This window comes from Globicephala melas, chromosome 11 (genome assembly GCF_963455315.2).
Source record: "Globicephala melas chromosome 11, mGloMel1.2, whole genome shotgun sequence".
NCBI classification, from domain to species: domain Eukaryota; kingdom Metazoa; phylum Chordata; class Mammalia; order Artiodactyla; family Delphinidae; genus Globicephala; species Globicephala melas.
In genome coordinates this window covers 27,246,918-27,268,065 of record NC_083324.2, presented here as the reverse complement: position 1 = coordinate 27,268,065, position 21,148 = coordinate 27,246,918, and the positions used below count along the sequence as shown (strand labels likewise).

The 21,148-nt window shown below is 43.2% G+C and overlaps 1 protein-coding gene across 20 annotated transcripts in view; it reads right to left on the bottom strand.

The window, feature by feature from the left end:
• CADPS (calcium dependent secretion activator) overlaps nucleotides 1-21,148 on the bottom strand; it is an 804,342-nt gene that overhangs the window by 36,948 nt on the left and 746,246 nt on the right. For all 20 annotated transcript variants that reach the window (XM_060307918.1, XM_060307911.1, XM_060307913.1 and 17 more), the window contains 2 exons: nucleotides 9,402-9,434; nucleotides 2,757-2,864 (listed from right to left, as the gene is read on the bottom strand). In XM_060307918.1, coding sequence (XP_060163901.1) covers nucleotides 2,757-2,864; nucleotides 9,402-9,434 — 141 coding nt within the window. The remainder of the gene's footprint in view (nucleotides 1-2,756; nucleotides 2,865-9,401; nucleotides 9,435-21,148) is intronic.

Sequence of the window (21,148 nt, the reverse complement as noted above, 5' to 3'; positions counted from 1 at the left end):
CAGAAGCCGAAAATAATCAAACATGTTGGTAATCTGATGTTTTGCTGCTAGACTATAGAAAAACAGTAAGTACTGAATTAAATTACTGGGGCTGCATGGTAATGAAGCTTTTTGAGAAGCTCTGGGTTTTTTCGAATGACAAATGTTTTAAATCCATGACAGATTCAAGAACTTTTTTTGCACGACATCAGCTAGGTTGCCTAGCACCAATATTCTGTAAATTAGGGGAGCAGGTTATTTGGGAAGTAAGGAAGTAAGTGGCAAAGAAATTCAATTCGTTATCTCTAAATAGGCTACTGAAAAATTTTTTCCATAGGGATGGGAGTGATGTGCAGCAAATGATTGTAATGGTTAAGTTTTAAAATCAGATATTCAGGGAAGGGTAATTAAGACTCCCTTGGGAAAACAGAATTGGGACAATAAGAGACTAAATTGTGGGGATTCTTATAACGTTACTGATGCCATTTTACGCTGGTCAGTGTAATTCCACAAGGGACTTGACATATTTGTGAATTTTTGAATGACCCTAGACATAATTTGCATCCTGAAAAACAAATTCTCAGTGATTTTTTTTCATTATTCGTTCAAATAAATGACCAGAGGGCTTGAATTTGCCTGGGTTCTTCAACAGTCGGGCAAGTCCAGTTTACCATCTGTGCTAGCCAAAGCTACACTCTTAAATAAAGATTCAGTTGTACTTTCCCTTTAAAAAAGCCCCAGAAAAGGACAATTGGCCCTGCTGCCTTCAACAAAGCTACCTTAAAAAAAACCTTTCCCCCCTTGTACTTCTAATTAAAAAAAAAAAACATCAAGAGGGAAGGGTGGGTTATTTGTCAATGAAACAATAGGCTAAGTGGCAGATTGAATGTGAAATTCAGTTCTAGATGTTTGAAAGTTTTGGAGAGCACGGGGTTATTCACACACGCTCACACAGGAACACGCACGCACACGCACACGAGGGCCACACAAAACTGAGAATCAGAAGATACTGATCAAAGAAAAAAAAGAAAAGAAGAAGGCAACCTAGGCATTGAAAAGAACAACCCACAGGCTTCTTGAACGTTTGTGGCTTGGAATTTCATTCAGCGGAGATGGGCAGAGTGTCCACACTCCAAACTGCAGACCTGAGGGTGCTGCCTGCCTGTTTTCAATGCCTATTGGCTGGGTGATTGGGCCCCAGACATTCTAGGCTCGGTATTTTCATACAGGCACGCATGCAGAGAAGGGGGAGGACCCGCCGGTGAGCTTTATGCATGTATGAGGCATTCTCAGTGGATGTGGGCCATGCTAGAAGATGTACACAGGAAGATTATTTGATTCTAATTCATGCCACTTGATACAATGTGATAAAACATTTGACATGAGAGATAAGTTCCATTTTAATCCGAGAGAGGACGGGTGGGAATTAAAAAGTAAGAAGGGTTTTCTCGAAGAAAGGTGATGCAGAGGAAAGAGCGATATTGAGCACAGAGAGGGGATGATTAGAAAAGAAAAAAAAAAAAAGACAGGAGCCTTTTCAACACACGAGGAAAGCAAATGAGCTGGAAGACAAAGCATAGAAAAGTCAGGAGCTGCAGACTCTTAAGCAGTGCCAACAATGAGCTCACTTAGCCATGGAACAAACACACACACACACACACACACACACACACACATACACACACACACACACACAAACTCGATGCAAATTGCTGAACACAATCACAGAAAAAATATAGAAACATGGATTCCATAGTAGACCAAAACATTAATGTTTGAGCTGGCACTAAAAATATGGAAACCTGGACAGGAGGAGCTCACGCTTCACGAGACAGAAGTAGGCTGTACAATTAGAGCCACACAGAGACAAGTACGTCGGCTTCCATGCACTCTGGCCGGGTCTACACTGGCAAATTCGGTGGAAACTTGAAACAAAATATCTGGCTAAATTAGGCAGCCCCATCTGCTTTGGCCTGAAAGAGGCAGGAGATTTGAGACTGAAGCAGATTCCTTTTTTTTTTTCTTTTTGCCTCAGTGGTTTGCTTTGGAAGTGCAGATGCAGTCACACTGGAAGTAAGTTTGCTTGATAACTATTAACCCTCAGAAATCTGTTTTTGGAAGTTCAATCTGGGTCTGGCAGCCTGATGTACCTGCTCTTTGTACACCTGCTTCTTCTCCCAAATTTTCAAGTGGGTGGAGGGGGAGTGGGGGAGGGGCACCTGGGTTTAGAACGGCAAATGACCAAGTAACTAACGTGTTTGCCAAAACCCAGGGCTAGCTAAAGACTTCTAGTCTTCCAGAAACAGAAGCATCTTTGAAGCGATAACGATACATTTACTGCACAGCTGCACGCCACAGCTGGTGGCAGGGAGGTACCACCCTCAGGACAGGGAGCTGCCCTCAGCCTCCTGGAAGGCAGGGAACACCTCCCTACAGCAGGGCCAGATTGCAAGGAGGGGAACCATGACCGAGGAAGGTCTTTGCCAGTGAGACGAAGCTGCCGCCTCACAAGCTTCGTGCAGGGATGAGCCTGTTTGCGCAAGGCTGTGCCATCCCACGTATCACACAGATTGGGACCGAGACACAGCCACGCCAGGGTGGGTTGGGGAACAGACACACGACAGATAAGAGCCTAAGGCAGACGGGGAGGAAAAGATTTTGTTTGCATCAGAACCAATCCATTTTCTCAAAATGTGACTTATCCTCCTGTCTCTTATTTTGTCACATTTTGGAGGGTCTCCTCCTTGGCTTCCAAGGAGGAGAAGGCACTTACTTACATCAAATAACCTTTCTATATACATCTCCTCATTGACCTTATCACGAAGGGCATCCTGAGAGTGACGGACGAAAGTCACGTAGGCATCGGCCACGTCCATCCCGGGTTTCTGCAAAGAAACAGGAGAACATGAAAATGGACTTCTCGGACAGTGACCCTTTCTCGATGACCCATGCATTTTACCCTGCTGTGCACCCCCAGAGCTTTGGCTGGAGTTTGAGGCTATCCACTGGGGCTGGAAGCTATCCATAGTATACAGTATCGCTATCCACAGCCTGCTCTGATAGTCCAGGAACTGAAACTGATATTCAAACCTCCTGCTCTTTCCAGAAATCCAACCTGGCAAGAAGGGAGTTGGGATTACAGGGTTGTATAGTTTATTATTTTTTTCTACTATTAATTTTTTTTTCTGGAAAAGATACTCTGATGGATAAATCTTCACCAGATAACCCAGAGACATTCTCTGGATTTTCTTTGGATTGAAACCTCCATTGAAAAATACTCAAACATACTGCCTTCCACTGTCTGTCCTTAATATAATATTAGAAAAGTGACAGCCTTCCCCGATCCCCTCTTTAAAAAATTGAGGAAGTGCCAAGTCAAGAAATTGTATTTAAATCTCTATCCCTTCCGACCCAAGTCATATTTTTGGGGGTAGTTTAACCTGAGTATGTGGTAAGTATTTCCTTATCAGTTTACTCACAGGAGACATTAACCAGTGGTCTTTGCTTCCCTTAGAGTCCAAGGTACAGCCTTAGAGTCCAATGATTCAAAAAAGATGGAGAGGGGGAAGGATTTGATTTTTTAAATAAATTAGATTTTCTGGAAAGGTAAGCAGGTGGTTCATCCAGTAGTTACAAAACGATTTATTGTAAGGAAAAAAAAAGAAACTAAGAATGCACACTGCTTGAGCTGTTGCAATCAAAGTTATCTCAGAAGAAACCTATTAAAACACTGTAATATGGGTCATTAGGAGAGCTGCCACAAACCCCTTAAATTTCCACAGTGGGTATGTATGTTTGCTGATAACTAAAAAGATTAGTTTTCATTACTGTGGTTTACCTTAGATCACAAAGTATCATTTCTCTACAAGACGTGACTGTCAGGCACTGCAAATTGAAGTTAGTTAACACTTCTGTGTAATTTCCAGGGTGAAAATGAGGAAGGTTTGGAAACAGTAGGACTGTATTTTTTTTTTTTCCTGATACAAAGCAAACAATTATCAAGCAAAGGGCCAATGCTTGGCCCCTGGGACGCTAGTAACATTTCTTAACACCTGCTGAAACAATGACAAGGTATTAATTTGAAAAACAATGAGGACCACTCAAAGCCACAGTAGTCAACTGTTACACTTTCAGGCAATTTTCAGGTTGTGTGATGGTCCTATAATTGTTGCAGTTTTATGATACAAAACAACAGAGGTTCTCCAATGAGATGCAAGTGATAGCTATCAGTTCTAAACTGGCACCCCTCTTCTCCTCTCCCTTCGGCAGCCACACATCACAGGGCATTCTCAGTGGGAATGGGGACCCCTACCTGGGGCACTTGAGAAACATTATTATTGTTTCCATTTCTTCCCTGGTGATGCTTGTGGCAGATATAACCCTTTCCTGGACACATGCAGCCATCTTAGAGCTAAGATTCAAAGCCAAATTCAGCAGACCTGTTTGCAACCACAACAGTGATCTACAATAATGGTTATTTTCACCACTCCTTCTCTTTTCACTAAATTACTGTCCTCAAAGGGACATTTCATTTATGTTTTAAAAACCTTGGTAAAAACATCAGTGCGGTTCAGCTCACCCAGGTGAACTCCATGAGTCTCTATCTTTTGACTCTTTTTTCTTCATAGAACTCACCAATACCTGACACTGTATTATATATTTATTTTATTGTCTTCTCCCACTAGCACATAAGCTCCATGAATACAGGGACTTTATTGGCTCTATTTTCTATTGTGTCCTCAGCATATAAATGAGAACTGGCACATAGTAGGTGCTCAGTAAATACTTGCCAAATGAACAAAATCATGAATGAATAAGCCCCTGTCCCACCTCCTTTTTTAGACTCCTCAGTCACACTACATGGATTTTTACTGGATCCCCCACACACTGGAGCTTGTGAAAATCATTTCAATTTCTCTGGGCCTTGGTTATACCACCTGTAAAATGGGATTAATAATAGTTCCCCTACTTACCTTCAAGGATTGTTGTGATCGTCAGCTAAAATAATGGATGTTAAAATGCCTCAAAGGTCCTAAATTGCTATACAAACATGAGCCACTATGATTCTTTCCCCCCCACACGATTTATCACTTCATGACCTTACCTATCTTTGGAACCAAGAAGAAAGAAAGGGCTTCAGAGAAACCAACGTCAAAATAAAAATGACAAAGTCTCTGCATGGAAATGTGTTTTCTCAGAGTCCCCTGGTTCCCCACTCACAACCATCTTCCATTTTAACCAGCTTTACGTCCAGTTCTAACAGGTCTGTTTTCCATCCTTTGGGGGCCCAGGAAGGGGGATGAGGGGACTTATTTGAAACAGGTGTGTTGATTAAAGCTCTCACTTTTCGAGATAGCCTGACCTTGAGGGAGAAGGCTGCCGAACTGGAGCACCAGACATGTATATTCAGCATCCCCTGAGGTTTGGGGCTATGAAGGGCAGACGCCCCTATACCTTGAGAGGTCCTCAGGGGAGCGGGGCCACTGGGGAAAGACACAGTCACAATGGTGATCCTGGATCACAGGGAAAACGTTCAAGGACTGTCGGCCCCCTATTGAAAAAGGCAGGGAAGGCTGTGCCATGCATTCTAAGCAGGTTTTCAACCAAAATGGTTAAAATAAAAACTGTCCACCGACCAACAAGCTAACTTGTAGTTGTAGATGGAAAATATTCTTGACTAAACAACTGATGCTATTAGGTAAATGAAGCTTTATACCACATGGCTATCTAGTCACCATGGGAAAGACTTCAGGTGACGGTGAAGTCTTAATATCTCACAATTCCATTGTTTATTTTAAGTGCGGCTTGGACAGACTGATGGCATAGGATGTAGATGTTAAAAATAATTAAACAAACAAAGACTATATAAATGTCTGTATAGTTAACTCCATGCATGTGTGGAAGACATTGTTTGTGAAGAAGCCACTTGGTGGCTTGGAAGAAACAGGACATTTTAACTGTAGCTTGCTCCTCCCAGGATATTGCTGAGCTTGAGGAAAACAAATTCAAATTTTCGGCATCTTAAGCAAGCCCTAATTAGGAATGCAAATCTGCTCTGAACTGAAGGGTCGAACACTCCATCTAAGACAAAGAGATATGCTTTGGGGATTATGCAATGTTTTGAATGACCCGGTAACGGCGCTTCTCTCTCTTAGTGTCGATAATTAAGAGACAAACCTCTGAGGTAACTAAATACTAGTCCCCACAAGGAACTAAACCAATAAACCGTGTGCTAAAAACCTCGCAGGGCAACAGAGGTCAATTCAGTCTTCAGAGCTAGAAGAAACTTGAAAGGTGATTTTAGCCAATGGTTCTTAAATCTGGCTGCAAATGAGAAGGATATGGGAAGCTTTAAAGAAAAAACCTGATGCCAGAAAACAAGAACCAAACGAACAAACAAAAGTGATGTCTAGACCCCATACCCAGAGATTCTGCTTTAAGTTGGCAAGCAACCTCAGGCTACCCCTCGTAAAACCTCCCCAGATGTTTCCAATATACAACACCAAGGTCCAGAATCACTGGTTCCCAAACTTGCACCATCTATCAGAATCAGGTGGAGAGCTGTTCTAGAAAGAGATTTCCAGGCTTTACCCCAGAACGACTGAATCAGAATCTCTGGAGGCAAGGGGCTGGGAATCTCTACTAAAAAAACCCCCACAAAAACAAACCAAAAAACCCTTGCCAAGTATCACCTCTGCACATTCTGGTTTGGGGACCACTGACTTAATAGGTGATACTTGCTGGTGAGCTGGTCAACTGACTCTTCAAAACAAAAACAATGAAACAAAACAGCAAACCTTGATCTGTAGTGCTCGCCAGTTTCTGTGGTGTAAATACTCCCGCCATGGCTGAGTCTGAGCTACCAAAGTGCCCTCACTGAAGGCAGAGTTGGAAAGAAATGCACGCAGTTGACTTTTGGGAGCCAGTGCTAGCAGGCTCTATACATCAGACTGCAAGCACGTGACTCTTCACGCTCCCATTTACTCGACAGGTGACCTTGACAGCCACTTAACCTCCCTGCGCCTCAGTTTCCTCAGCTGTGACACAGGACGATCATATTACTCCCTTCATAGGGTTGTTTTGAGACGTAAATGATGACTATTTACTCTATGTGAACAACGTACAGGTAGTACCTGTGTATTCTGTACGGTCATTTTCTAGAAAATTGTTTATTTGTTAAAACTTATTATAACACCGTCTGTTACAAAAATACTTTAACGAACTTAATTTTAAAGTTTAGCTTTGTCCCAAGCTGTACTGAGGGGTGAAATCATGGTGAGAGAGCACATTTGATGTGTCGATCGTATTTTTTCTAATACTCACTAAAATAACTTCTCAGTTATCCAAACAGAGATGCTTCTCTGTGCACTAAAGGAAATCATCTTGCAAATGAGGTAGTGTTTAAGAGCATGGTTTAAGTCTCAGCTCTGCTCCTTATCACCTGTGGGATCCTCAGCAAGTCAACCTCTCTGTGCCACAGTATCGTCACCTTACAGTGGGATCGTTGTGAAGGTTAAGCGTAAAGCACTCTGAACGGCGCCTGGCACACGGTGGCTGCTTTGTAAGGCTTAGCGGCCGTTTCTGTCTCTATGGTATTGTACATCATCGGTGGGAAATGCACCCCATTTGGGGACATGCCGCATCCTTTTCTTCTGCCTCCCTGGAGGGCCGAAACTTGGCTCATTGATTTTTGTTCCCTTTCACCTTGACGTAGAGTCCATTTTTTCCTCATCTTTACAATGAATCTGAGCCTGGCTGGCAGGAAGTAGGTTGAACCAATTAACATTGCCGATACTTGACTTTCTGACCTATCCCAAATAATCTGACCTCCTCAATAATTTCAGCCAGATCATTTTTTTCCCCAAGTATTTGGGTTTTGCCTACCCGGTCACCTGTTTATATCTCACCGGTGAGATCTCCCCTCTGCTTTGAGGTATAAGAGAAAACAGACTTCAGCTACCAGATCTTCGGGTTGAGGACTAGAATTGCCATTCCTATTACTGTTGAAGCCCAGTGCAGGCCAGGGTGGAAGTCAGCAAATTCACCCCCCCCCCACCCCCCGCTCCGACCCTGTGCAATAGAGCAGAGCACTCCCTCGCCCCTCCCTCAACCCAAGGGCCTTGCTGCTGATGCTGAAATATCTAGTGAGTGCCAGGTACAGTGCTGAGCATCCCATATAGGGACCATATCATCTGCACAGCAAGCCTGTGACGTGGGTATTATTATCTTTATTTTAAGGATGGAGAACCAGCTCAGAGAATTTGAGTAGTTTGCTCCCTGTGAACTGAAAGTTTCTACTTTGGGGCTTGGGAAAATAAATTACTTAACTTCTCTCCTTGCTCCAGGTATGTGACCTTTTTCTCTTCTCTATTATAAGGACTATCTAGGTGAAGGAGTCGGAGGTCCCCCAATAAGAAGTATTATATAAATTCAAAGCATAATTATTGATTGTACATTCTTTCATTAAACAAACAAAATGTATGCTAATGCTAAACTCACTCCAATTTTCCATTTTGCCATCCTTTGAGAAATAAGCCAATAAACCATTACACACTTAGCTTCCTGGGGAAATGAATTTAAATGTTAATATAAATCCTTTTAGAAAAAAAACAAATTTTAACAAATAAGTATTTGAACAAGGAGGGTACTTAATCACGTTCAGAATGAGAAACCCTCAGTACAAGCCCGTTGGTGGCTGTTGAGATAAGCTCTCTAAATTTAATATTTTATAATAGACTCACACCTCTTTTGTTAGAAATGGAGAAACAGAATCATTTTCTTTTCTCCTTCACTGGAATATATTTAAATCTCCCCAATTCTATTTTGCTAATAGGCAGGGCAAAGTCTGTCTATAAATGTATCCTGATTTATCACAGGTAATCCCACACTCTAGCATTCATGTGTAGAACTTAACCTCAATTTAAATGTAAATTCTGGGCAACTTTGAGTGCTTTATCTGTGAACTTGGAGGGTGCCCTTCATTAACGAGGTCTGCACTAATTATAAGCAGCTTTGTAAGTTTCCCTTAAAACAATTGCAGAATTGACCCCAAAATGAACAAATTCCGAATTTATTTGTTTTAAAAAATTCCTGGCACCCTTGTGCAAATTTCTGCCTAAGGCCCTGCTCCCAAGGTGTGCAGGCAGGAGGGGAAGGGAGCTGGATGATAACAGAATGAAATATACCAGAGAAACCAATGAAAATGGAAATGAAAGTGAACTGGGTTTACCCTCAAAATAGGATCTCTTTTTCCTGTTGAAGGAAACTACAGTTTCCTACCCTCTTCTCATCTCAAAACAAATTTACTGTGAAATAGTCTTCGCTTCCTTTTGACTATACAGTTTAGTGGCAACTAATGAAAAGAGCACCATCAAAATTCTCACGAAAGCCAAAACACCCACAAAAACATTTAAAATACTCACAGGTACATCCACATATTTGGAAGCTGCCTTCACCTAAGGAGGAAAGAAGAGGATGGAAGTGAGGGTGGTGTTTATGTTTAGTTGTTCACAGCTCAATGCTGTATCACCATCAGAGTTAAAACAATATGCTGGCAGACGGAGCTGACCAGGAAACACAGAAAGGTACTAAAAAAATAAAATCTGTTTGCTAATTTTTTTTACCCTGCAAGCCAGACCCACTGCTTTGGAGAGAAAGAGAGAGAGGGAGAGGAGAGAGAGGGAGGGAGGGAGAAGGAAAGAGAAAAAGGCAGCAACATTTTTACTGAGCTTCTGTAGCTGGTGTGGGAGATCTGCATTTTCCTCCCTCCCTTTCAAAGGGAGAAAAATGACTGTAGCTAAACCCAGACCATTGAGTGGAAGGCTCACCAGTCTAGAAAAGCAGTTAAGTCCACTGTCACTTCTTGTACCTTGGGGTCTTTGTATAATCTGGCTAGAGGTGTGTCCTAATTGAATCTTTGAGTTCTCACTTTCCAGTAACTCTCTTCTAGAGAAGGGGATGTAGCGGGTGGGCACCCTTAACCCAGAGGGAGATGGGTGTCTGTGGGAGGGGGTTGGGAGGGTACCAGAGCCGTTCAAAACTGTCCCAAGGCTGTTGTTATGTCTCCTGGTTTTAAATAATAAAAAACCCAGAAGGGAAGTGCAGGAAGAGGGTATGACATTTATTTTCAGTTCTGGTGGAGGGAGTGTGGTGGAGTACGTACAGTGTTTGAGAGCATGGAATTTGGAGTCAGATCTGGGTTCAAATCCAAGCTCTACGACTTACAAGCTGTGTGACCTTGGACAAGTGACTTCTTCTCTCTGAGCCTCAGTTACCTCATCTGCAAAATGCAGATACCATTAGGTAACTGTTGCAGCAGGTCGATACAAGGGTGAATACACACAGAGTCCTGGGACACAGCAAGCACAGAATAAATGGGGGCTGAGAGGATCGATTCACAAGCAGATCTGGCGGGGCTCTGGGTCCTGTGAGAAGTCAATGAACAGCTGGGTTTGAGGAACAGAACCTGAGGAGGATGTCTGATATTCTATGCGTTTCATTTTGACTCGGGTCACACACGTTCCACTTAGCACAGGTAAGACCGAGGGGCTACATTTGGGATCAGAGGAGCGTTTTCAGTTCTGTCGGCAAGTACCAAGACTGCGGTGCGCACCCAGCACTTAGGATGTCTTTTCACATCTCAGGTGGGCTGCCTCTTGCCACCTGGCTGAGGCCAGTATTGGGAGTCACTACCTCTACCCCCATGTCTCCGAGGAAAGTATACAGGGGAGTGTTTCTCCCTGTTGCTATTTTCTCAAAGCCACTTTTCAAAATGTCAAATCTCAAGAAAGAAGTCAGCAAGCCAATGGGTGGGGTGGAAAGAGTCCAGGATTTAGAGTCAAAAGTTCTGTAAGTGATAGAATTAGTTGACCTTGGGATCATCACTTCGAGTCTCTTCGCCTGGGTTTCTCTATTTCTAGAACAAGGTGACACCACTGTGTACTTTGTAGGGCTGAGAGCGTGATCAAGTGACAAAATGTACGGGGAAGTGTTTCATAAACTTTAAAGGGCGGAACACACATCAATTAATTATTAAGAGGGCAATGCATTCTGTCTCCTGGAATCATCGCCAGCACCCAAGATGATTCCTAGAGTCTCCAGTTACAGATTCTCTCAGAACCCGACATTTTTTCCCTTTGCAGCACTGATTGCAATCTCAATTCAGTAATTTTGGTGCCATGTCTGTCTCCCACAGAATGTCATGTCTTGTCCCTAGCTGTCTCCCCAGTGACTCACTTGTTACCCGGCTTAGAAAGGGTACTCAGTGAAAATTTGTAGAAGGAAGGAGAAAAAGCTAGTGACCAGTGCCGGCTTCAGGATGGTTGAGGAATACACAGACCAGATTGAGAAGCCACTGCCTGAGTTAGTCTGAAGGCCAACAGGGTTGCATATAAAGCTGGATGCTTGCAAAGCTTGGTGAGTGAAGGAAACCACTCTGGACCATTAAGGGGGGTATGAGGAAAGCTTTCCAGAATTTGCCTAAATAACATTTTACTAAATGATTCTCAACTCGAAATCTTTCCTCTTTATTCCTGTTCTAGAATTTCGTTTGCCCAAGAAGGTGGCTTTCTTTTCAAACCTCCTCTATGTACATTAATATATAACATTTGTATGATGTTTTGCACTTTGCAAAGCACTTTCACGTACTGTTTCTTCTCTAAGCCACCCTGCAAAAGGGTGGCTATTAATTGTTTATCTATTCACTATTGAGAACACTAAAATCCACAGAATTTAAGAATTTATTTCATCATGATCTAAGCCAGAAGACAGAGAAGCCTGGACTCACATGAGGGTCTCCCGAGCCCCACTTTTTCCTTTTGAACTCCTGGTCTTTTCACCAGTGGCAGAAAGTATGAGGAATTTAAGCATCAGTGGTCAGGGCAGGTGCTGACAAAACAATTCTTCTCAGCTACAAATTGCCTCCTTCCCTCTGTAGACTTAGTGCTTGGCAGTTGGTAGGAGTTTTGCTACAGCTGAAATGATCAACCTTTAAACACACCCACTCTTACCACCAACACACAGTTTCAACCCAGAAAATGACACCAGCCGAAGTCTATTCCTTTCAAAGCAGTTTGGGAAGATAAGGCAAGCTCTATGTCATGACGGAAACCATCCCCTCTCCTACATGCACTAGCCTTCAGTTTGTTGGTCTTTTTTAAAATCTGGTAACTGCTGACTTGCATTTAGTCTTACTGATCTTTCTCCCATCCCATAAAAACAGGAAAAAACAGCTCAGAGTAAACTGTGGTCCTATTAGGATTGTATCATTTTTTGGTCCTGGCCATTGAACTTGAAGAAAGATGTTGAGGATACAGGGCAGTCTAGAAGTGTCTTCTACAAGAAAAGTAAAGGAGAAGGCATCTCGCCTGGAAGAGGAAGGGCTAACAGCAAATGAAATGAAAACTTTCACGTGGTTAATCAAGGACCTTCAATGTTGAAGGGTTGAACTTGGTCACGGTGGTTCTAGAGCATAGAATCAGGACGAATGAGTAACATGACGGGGCCCCAGAAGAAGGTGCGAACAGCTATCTCAGTCTAGCCAGGCACTGGCTATCTCTGGTGATCAAGAACTCATTGCTGAAAAAAAAACCCCAAAAAAACCCCTCCTTGCTGGAGGAGCTCAAGCAGGAGGTATGTAGGATGCTCCGATGTGAGACTTTCCTTATGCGAGAGGTGACCTGGAAGGCTGGTCTCTGTTGCTCACATCCTTAAGAGGTAGAAAGCTGTCATCAGTTCTGTTTTTTTTTTTCTTTTTCTTTTTTTACAGTATACATGTTGGGATATAGCAGAGTGAATAAACTGACAGAACCAGGATCAGAACTCTGGTCCCTAGAACCCTCTCCTGCCTAATGTCAACAGTGCTACCTTTTTAAGCATCATGTTTCTTTGAAGTATCCATAGGACTGGCCATGTTTTTGGCCAGCTATACTCTAAGTAGAGAGGAAGGACCAGATCCTCCCAACCCACTAAGGGTTTGGAATTATTGCCAAGGGTCAGAAAGTCCAAGCGCACACCAGACACTGTCTAGATCAAATAAACAACCGACCTTGTAATCTACACAAGACTATTTCCCATTACATATACATGTTGTTTTGATGAATAAAATACAGATTTCTTAAAAAGCACAACCTATTTTATAAAATGTTGTCATTATGCATTTTTTCCCATCAAGGTCTGTCAAAAGTGTGTGGGTTTGTGTGTAATTTTCATTTCTTTTTTAACTTCAAAAGAACTCTTCTTGGTGAAGTGGCTAAAAGGTTGGGCTGAAGATTGGCAGGGTCAGAAGTCGGGCTTTGCCATTTTCTAGTTTGGTGACTTTGACCGAGTTAACTTCTGAGCCTCCTCTGCAAATGGGACAATTATAATGTTTCTCGAAGGAATATGGAGAGGACTGAGTGAGGTAATCCATCCAAGGGTACAGAACAGAGCTGGGGACATGGTCAAAGCTAATAAATGTACCTCTTCTTACTGGCAATATCGGCTTACTGGTGTAGATAGAGCCTCTCCTCCTTAGCTTGGCGGTCGTGGTGACAGTTTCACTGCTCACCTCTAGCCCACGGGCAATTTCTTGCCATGAAAAGGATGCTGGGATCTCCTCAGGTTACCAGGAGGCATCTGAGCTGGTCTTCAGTCTGGCAAACTTCCTGCCAATTCCATGAACACCGTACACACTGGACTTCTCTCCAGAACACTGAGGCAGCAGCAAAGACCTCTGCTCCCTCCCTCAGGCTGCCCAAGGCAGGGCATGAGTGAGAGGGCAGTTCCCCAAGCCAGGGCGCTCTGTATATTCAATCGCACATCCCTACTTCTCTCTGGTACAAAGCCAAACGTCCCGGGGCATAGGAGAGAAGGCTGAGGGAGAGGCGTCTGCCCCAGACACCTGGTCTGGCGTCCTTTTTCTGCAGGGACTCAACTGCTCTCATGGGAGAGACAAGAACTGTAACTTCAGCCAGACTTCACTTCCTGATGTCCCTGCTTTCTCACCATCCCCTCTGGTGGGACAAAGAACGTCCCTTCTCTAGCAGTATCCATGAACACCCCACCCCCACCCCTCGACCAGACAGAGCCAGTTCTGGGAAGGCAGGTTCGAAAAAGAGACACAAACTATAAGAGTTTGATGGAGACCAAGGGTGAAGGTGGGAAGATGAGCTGTCAGTGAGCAACCTGTTCACATTTTCATAGGCCTGCAGCAAAGACCGAGTCTTAGGTCCAAGGCACTGCATTAGGGACTGTAGGTAAAGGCAATTGTTCCTTGATTTCTAGTGCCTTCCTTGGATGCTGTCTTAATGCACAATCTCTCTAAACACCCAGAATAAGTCATGTCCATCCAACAATTCATAACTGTAAGTTACATTTCTTGTGCTTTTGACTTGCCAGGAGATGAGTTAGGAAGATTGCATGCGTTATATTTAATCCTCACAACGACCTCTGGAAAAGTGTCCTATTAATAGTCCCATTTTACAGTTGACAAAACTGAGGCTAACAGAAAGGAAGCAATTTGGCTTAAAGTCACACAGCTAATAAGTTATAGCTTTGAACCTCCCATCCCTTAAGCTCCCTATTATTCAGTTAAAAAAAAAACAACCTATCAAACCAGTCATATTTAAGTCTTGTTTCTTTGTGTGTGTAGACACAACCTAAAATGGCCTCTCCAGGAAAAATGTCTGAGAGATTTGAATAATTATCTGCACCGACTCAGTCAGGGCAGAAGGTCCAACACAGTTTCTCTGGCTTTGAATGTCCCAGCTAATTACCTCGACCCTCCGCCTGACTTAGCGTGTGTGGACAGCCTTAATGGTTACTCTATTGAGCTCCTCCATTATTTTTCAGGTGCCCAAAGGTAATCTTTTCATTGAACACTCACCATTCCAGGATTTTCACAATGCTGATGACTACGGGATTTTCTTCTGCCTGGTCCTAATAAGGGGACCTGAGTTAATCACTGTGTAGCTTTGATAGGGAGCACGGCGGGGGCTTAAACCACTTCTCTTGCTTCATTAGGGGAAAAAGCAACCCAGGTGCAGACCACGAGGACCTCAGGGTTTGTTACTATTAAATCAATGCACGGACAAGAAAAAAAAAAGTGGATTAGGCCCTTTTTGCAAACAGAAATCTGGTGGGTAAGATGCAAAGATGGAAGAAAAAAGAAGTCTGAACAGATACCACTGCATTAGTGACTGCCTGAGCTCTCCTTTCTCCCCGTGGTCTCTTAAAAAAAAAAAAAAAAAGACAAAAACCAACCAAGCAAACGATTTATTCTCTGCACAAGCTGACGCCACCCCTGCCTGTTTGACTTCACAAGAACTTGGAGCTGATTTCTCTGTCTTTGCCTACAAACTGCCGACCGCACCACTCTTTCAAGGGGCCGGTAACATTTACTTGAGTGTCTGGCTTGTGAAATTTCTGCTGCAAGGAACATGAGGCTATTTTGCTGCCTTCTCCACTTCCCTAACCCAGGTGATCTTAGAGATCTGGATTTTTTCTTTCTTTCTTTTTTTTTTGTGAGAGTTAAGGCAGTTTGGTATGTCAACGTGCTACTTCGTGCCACCATCATCAGTAAAATGATTTTATTAGTTGAATTTTATCATCTATCACCAGTCTTATGTCTAGAATGTAGGCTCTATGAGGAATAAGAACTTCTTTTTCTCTCCTCACTATCTCCACTGCCTGGTATATAGTAGGGGCTCAATAAAAATATATTTGGTTGGCTAACCATATATAAAAGAGAGAATCAACAAGGTTGGCTAACCATATATATGGTTGGCTACCATACATAAAAGAGAGGATCAACAAGGACCTACTGCAGAGTACAGGGAACTCTACTCAACACTCTGTTACGGCCTATATGGGAAAAGAATCTGAAAAAGAATAGATGTATGCATATGTATAACTAAATCACTTTGCTGTACACCTGAAACTAACACAGCATTGTAAATCAACTATACTCCAATATAAAATAAAAAATTTAAAAAAATGTGTTGACAGAATGAACTTCTGAGCATGGTACTCTTTACTCTGTACCCAGGATGAAGGTTTCTAGTGCTTTCTTGAAGCTGTTATTCAAGCTCTGACACTCTTAAAGAATCACTTAAGAAAAGTGCGACCGGGCACTATCGATTCAAAAGGAAATGGCTTTTGTTGCTTCTGTGAGATGAGCTTAAAGGGTCTCTTGTGTCCCTACAGTATGAGTACAGCACAGAGGTAGGAGCTCGAGGCCAGGAGTCAGACACCTGGGCTGGCATCTGGTTTGATCAGCCACCGGTTGTGGGCCAGGCAATTAACTTCTCTAAGCATCAGTTTCCTTCTTGGAAAATAGAGATAATGACAGTATTTCCTCCTCATGGGGTGGTTGTACAGATTATTAATAGAAAAAAGAGATTTCTTAAGGGCTTAAAACGTGCAGGACACTATTCTAAGCATTTGACTTGTATTAAATTCATTTAGTGCCTGCAAAGCATCAAATGAGTCACTGTATGTGAAAACCTTTGCACAGGGCCTGGCACATAGTACGTGTTCAATAAATGTTGCCTATTATTTTTATATTCTCTTTTCCTTTCATGTCCGAAGGGGCTGATTTGATAGTTCAGGTTCCAGGGCACAGGTTGGGCTATGTTTGCTAGTGGGTGGGGTTGTTAAACCTTAAACATCTGCACACTGAGGTATGTGGTTCTGTTTCACGGTTAGAAAGCTTCATGATGTCTGTGACTAATCCTGCTGTAAGAGGCCTGGCCATCTTACTTCCTCTCTTCTTTGCTGGCCCTGTACCAGGTTGTGGTCTGGACTCTCTCTCTATTCTATTTCTCCTTGGATCCTCAGGCCTCAGCTCTTAACAAAGAGATCCCTGGAGACCAGCAGGGCCCAATAGAGTTCTCTGCACTGGAATATGGACCCAAAGCCCACCTCACAATGTGGTAGCTTATTATTTTGCTCCCTGTGTGGGCATGCCACTCCCATTGAGAAGTGGGGTCTATTATTCCTCCAACCCCCTTGAGCCTGGGCTGGCCCGTGACTGCCGTGACTAAGAGAATATGATGGAGGTGACGCCACATCAGCCCTGAGCCTAATCTTGGAGAGGGCCAGCAGCTTTGCTTCTTCACCCTTGAAAGCCAGCTGCCACTAAGTGCAGCTGTGCCGAGACTGCCGTGCCATCAGAAGCCCACGGCACGTGGAGAAGCTCAGCTGGATGAGACCCCATATGGGGGAGAAATAGGCACATGGAGACACATCAAGCTATCAGACATTCAGCCCCAGCCCAGCCCAGCAAGCGACCCCTGTCAGTGCAACATGGAACCAAAGAATCCCCTAGCCAAGCTCTTCCCAGATTTCTGACCCACAAAATCGTACACAAAACAAACAGATCGTTTCAAGCCACTAACTTTGCCACAGTGTGTTATGCAGCAATAGATAACCAAGATATTCAAGAAGGTGTCACTTGGTCTCCTATTTCCCCAATTTTATCCATTGCATGTATTTTCCTGGAGGATGCTGTGGGGAGGTCACTGATGGTCTAGGACAGGATTTGGGCATTCCTGGGTCTCCTGGCTATAAAAGGAGACCAGCTGATTTTCATCTGATTCTCAATGATATTTACTGAGCATGTATGTATGGGGCACTGAGCTAGACATCTCACGTATAACTAACTCAATTAGTCATTCCTGTAGGACATTAGAAGGCTCATTTCACCATCCCCGCTTCACAGATGAGGACACTGAGGTTCAGAGAGGTTAAGCAAATTTCTAGAGGTAAACCAGTAAGTGTCCAAGCCCAGGTCTGGTTATTAAGTGCAGAGTCCTTTCAGGACATCAAGTTGCTGATATTGTGAAAATGATGTGTCATTCTAAAGCTATTTCCTACCTAATAATCACCTGGAATCTGGGAGAAGGCGAGCCGACTTGTGGGATGTATAGGGACTTTGGGTCAGACAGAGCTTTGCTGGAATTATGCTCCATCACTTACTAGTTAGATGAACTTAGGAAAAATTTTTAACCTCCCACAGTTTCTATAATCTCATCTGCAAAATGAGGGTAACAACAATGTCTTCTTTAGGAGGTTCATGTGAGGCTGAACAGGTTGACATCATGTTAAGTGCTCAGTGCAATGTCTGGTACCTAGTAAGAGCTCAAGAAGTATTACCTAATATTGTTACTAGTGTTTCAGTCACTTGTCGTTACCTGCGAGTTGACTGTACCAAGTGTGTTCCCATCTATAGTTTACAGACTAGCAAAAAGGCTTGGCAAACTCTGGCCTGTGGGTCAAACCTAGCCTGCTGCCTGTTTTTGTGAGACTCACGAGCTAAGAATGGTTTTCACATTTTTAAATGAAGGAAAATCGAAAGAAGAATCATATTTCCTGACATGTGAACATTACAGGAAATTGACATTTCCGTGTCCATCAATAAAGTTTTATTGGAACACAGCCATGCCTATTCATTTACATCTTGTCGATAGCTGCTTTCACGCTACAAGGGAGGAGGCTGAGTCTCTGTGACAGAGACTATAAGGCTTGTAAAGTGAAAAATATTTACTATCTGCCTGTTTCCAGAAAACATTTTCTGACCTCTGGACTAGAGGAGGAGCCATTGGGGTGGGGGGGTAGGGGAAGAATCATAAAATGTAAATTTCTAATCTTAATACGGCCATTAACTAGTTGACTGACTACTTGTCTAACCTGTTGGCCTCCTGTCCTTACCTATTATAATAGGGCACAGAGCTAAACGTTTACCCCTGATTCCTTCCAGAAATACGACTCTTAGATGGTGTATGAGGCAGGTGCTAGGAAGAATGTGGAATAGGAAACACTTCCCACACCTTGAAAAGTTTATAAATACTCTAGCAGTAAAACAAAAGGCTATTAATATCTTAGTATTAATAAGAGCTCTGGAAATGAGGCTCCAGGAAAAATTATAGTACCAGGGAAAAGGAAAAAACAATAGCGATAAAGACCATTCACACAGGTACCAGACAACGTAGCAGGGACCACTGGGTAGACTTGGTGATGAAATATCAGGATTACAATAGGCAGCATGTGTTACTTATTTACCCTGTGCCAGGCACTGTTTTCACTGTTTCTTCTGAACCACCTCCTTTAATATTCCCAGTACCTTCGAGATGCAGCCTCATCATCTGTACCTCTCTGTGCTGTTGTGAGGATTAATGAAGATGATACACATACAGGGGCAGAATAAAGGACATGGCAAGTCCTCAGTACGTGCTAGCTGCTATTACTACTGTTGGAATTGCACGCCAAAGGAACAGCCTTTCTATTCTACTGGCAAAATCAGCTAATTTGCCCTGAGTGCCTACGTTTGCCCATATTTTTCCGCAACCTCCAGTTTTCATGCTCTCTCTCTTTTTTTTTTTTTTGCAGTACGCGAGCCTCTCACTGTTGTGGTCTCTCCTGTTGTGGAGCACAGGCTCCGGACGCGCAGGCTCAGCAGCCATGGCTCATGGGCACAGCCGCTCCGCGGCATGTGGGATCCTCCCGGACCGGGGAACGAACCCGTGTCCCCTGCACTGGCAGGCGGACTCTCAACCACTGCGCCACCAGGGAAGCCCCATGCTCTCTTTTTTTTGTGGCAGAAATGGAATGGGCAGGGTTCTATCTAAATGCACATAGCCCCAGTGATAAGCATCGCTCAGGCCAGTAACATGGGAGAACCACGAGCACAGCATTCATCAGCAGAATGGAAATACCCGAAAAAGGATGCGGTCATTTCTCACGGGGATTAGAGGAAGTGCAGGGAAATGGTTGAGAGCACAGACTCTAGGGTTGGATGGTGTAGGGCCAAATTCTAGATCCAACACTTACTAGACAAGTTACTTCACTCTTCCATGCCTTACTTTCCTCATCTATAAAATGGGGATAATAGTACTCTTCATAGAGTTGCTGGGTTCCTAAGCGAATTTCTAGAATAGTTCCTGGGGCATAGTAAGTAAGAACTATGTGTCAGCTATTAGTATCATTTCTGCTGGAAAATCAAGTTGCTTTAGGTAGTTAGGCTTGATATTAAGCTTGGTCTGGCACTATCGGACAGCTACAAGTGACTATATTTAAATAAACGAAAACAAAATGCGATTAAAAATCCAACTTTTTAGTTGAACTAGTCACATTTCAAGTACAGGTGGCTGGTGGCTACTGTATTAGACAGTTCAGATATAGAAAATCTCCATCACTAGAGAAAGTTCTATTGGACAGCACTGGTCTAGACTCGAGACATTCGTAAATATAGGTTATTACATTTTTCAGTGATAAGAGTGAAGAGGTGTGTCATTCAGTTCCCTGTTAGAACAAGAGATCAGCTGGAAGCAGCAGCAGGGGAAGGAAAAGGACATGGGTGTCAAGAGCATCGTCTTGTGGATGAAACAAGAACTAAAGGTGGATGGGTAGTATGTAAAGTGACTGGTAATACTGATGTAACTGTAACAGGATGGGGGGTGGAAAGTGGAGAGGGCAAAGTGAGTTATCTATTGTACTACAGCAGGGAGGTAAATCATCTCTATGATCAATAAACCAAGAAACTGCAGTATAAGAACAGTACTTAGAGCTAGGAAGATAAAAGCAAACTTGTTTGCAAGGGTCCCTTCTGGGGTAAGGGATGGAGGATGGAAAGGGATGCGACAGAGAACTGTTGCTTTTTAAAAAAATAATTATTGTGTTTCTGTACTATTTCACATTTTAACCACGTATGTATATTCCTTTCATAAAAAGATATTGCAAAAAGAACAAAACAAGTGATAGAATTTTCAGCATTCGAGCATTTGCGGGAAGAATGTATCTTCTCCAGGGTAACTTCTTCAAGGTTTTTGCGTGACTGAAATCATGATTCTGAGAAGCAAAATGGAGCAAACCACCTCCCGCTCCCCAATACATAATCTGGATGCTCTAAGTGCATCTTGGGAAGAGGAATAAACTGTAAGTGCCAACCAAGGGACTGACGGCTTGGGGGAGACAGAATGTGCCAGTGGGTGGATGTACTGGGACTGTGTGTGCGGGTGAGCAGTTGAGCAAACCTCGGTGGCTCTTGCTTGGGGCCAAGTAACAATTACAGTGAAAGCCCTTTCCAACAATTTCTGAGCACTGGAGAAAAACACAAGCCTTGAAGTAGATCTGGAGTCACAGACCGTGTGACGGATTCCCAGAGCTCTGCCACCAGAGGGGCTGAAATGTTTTC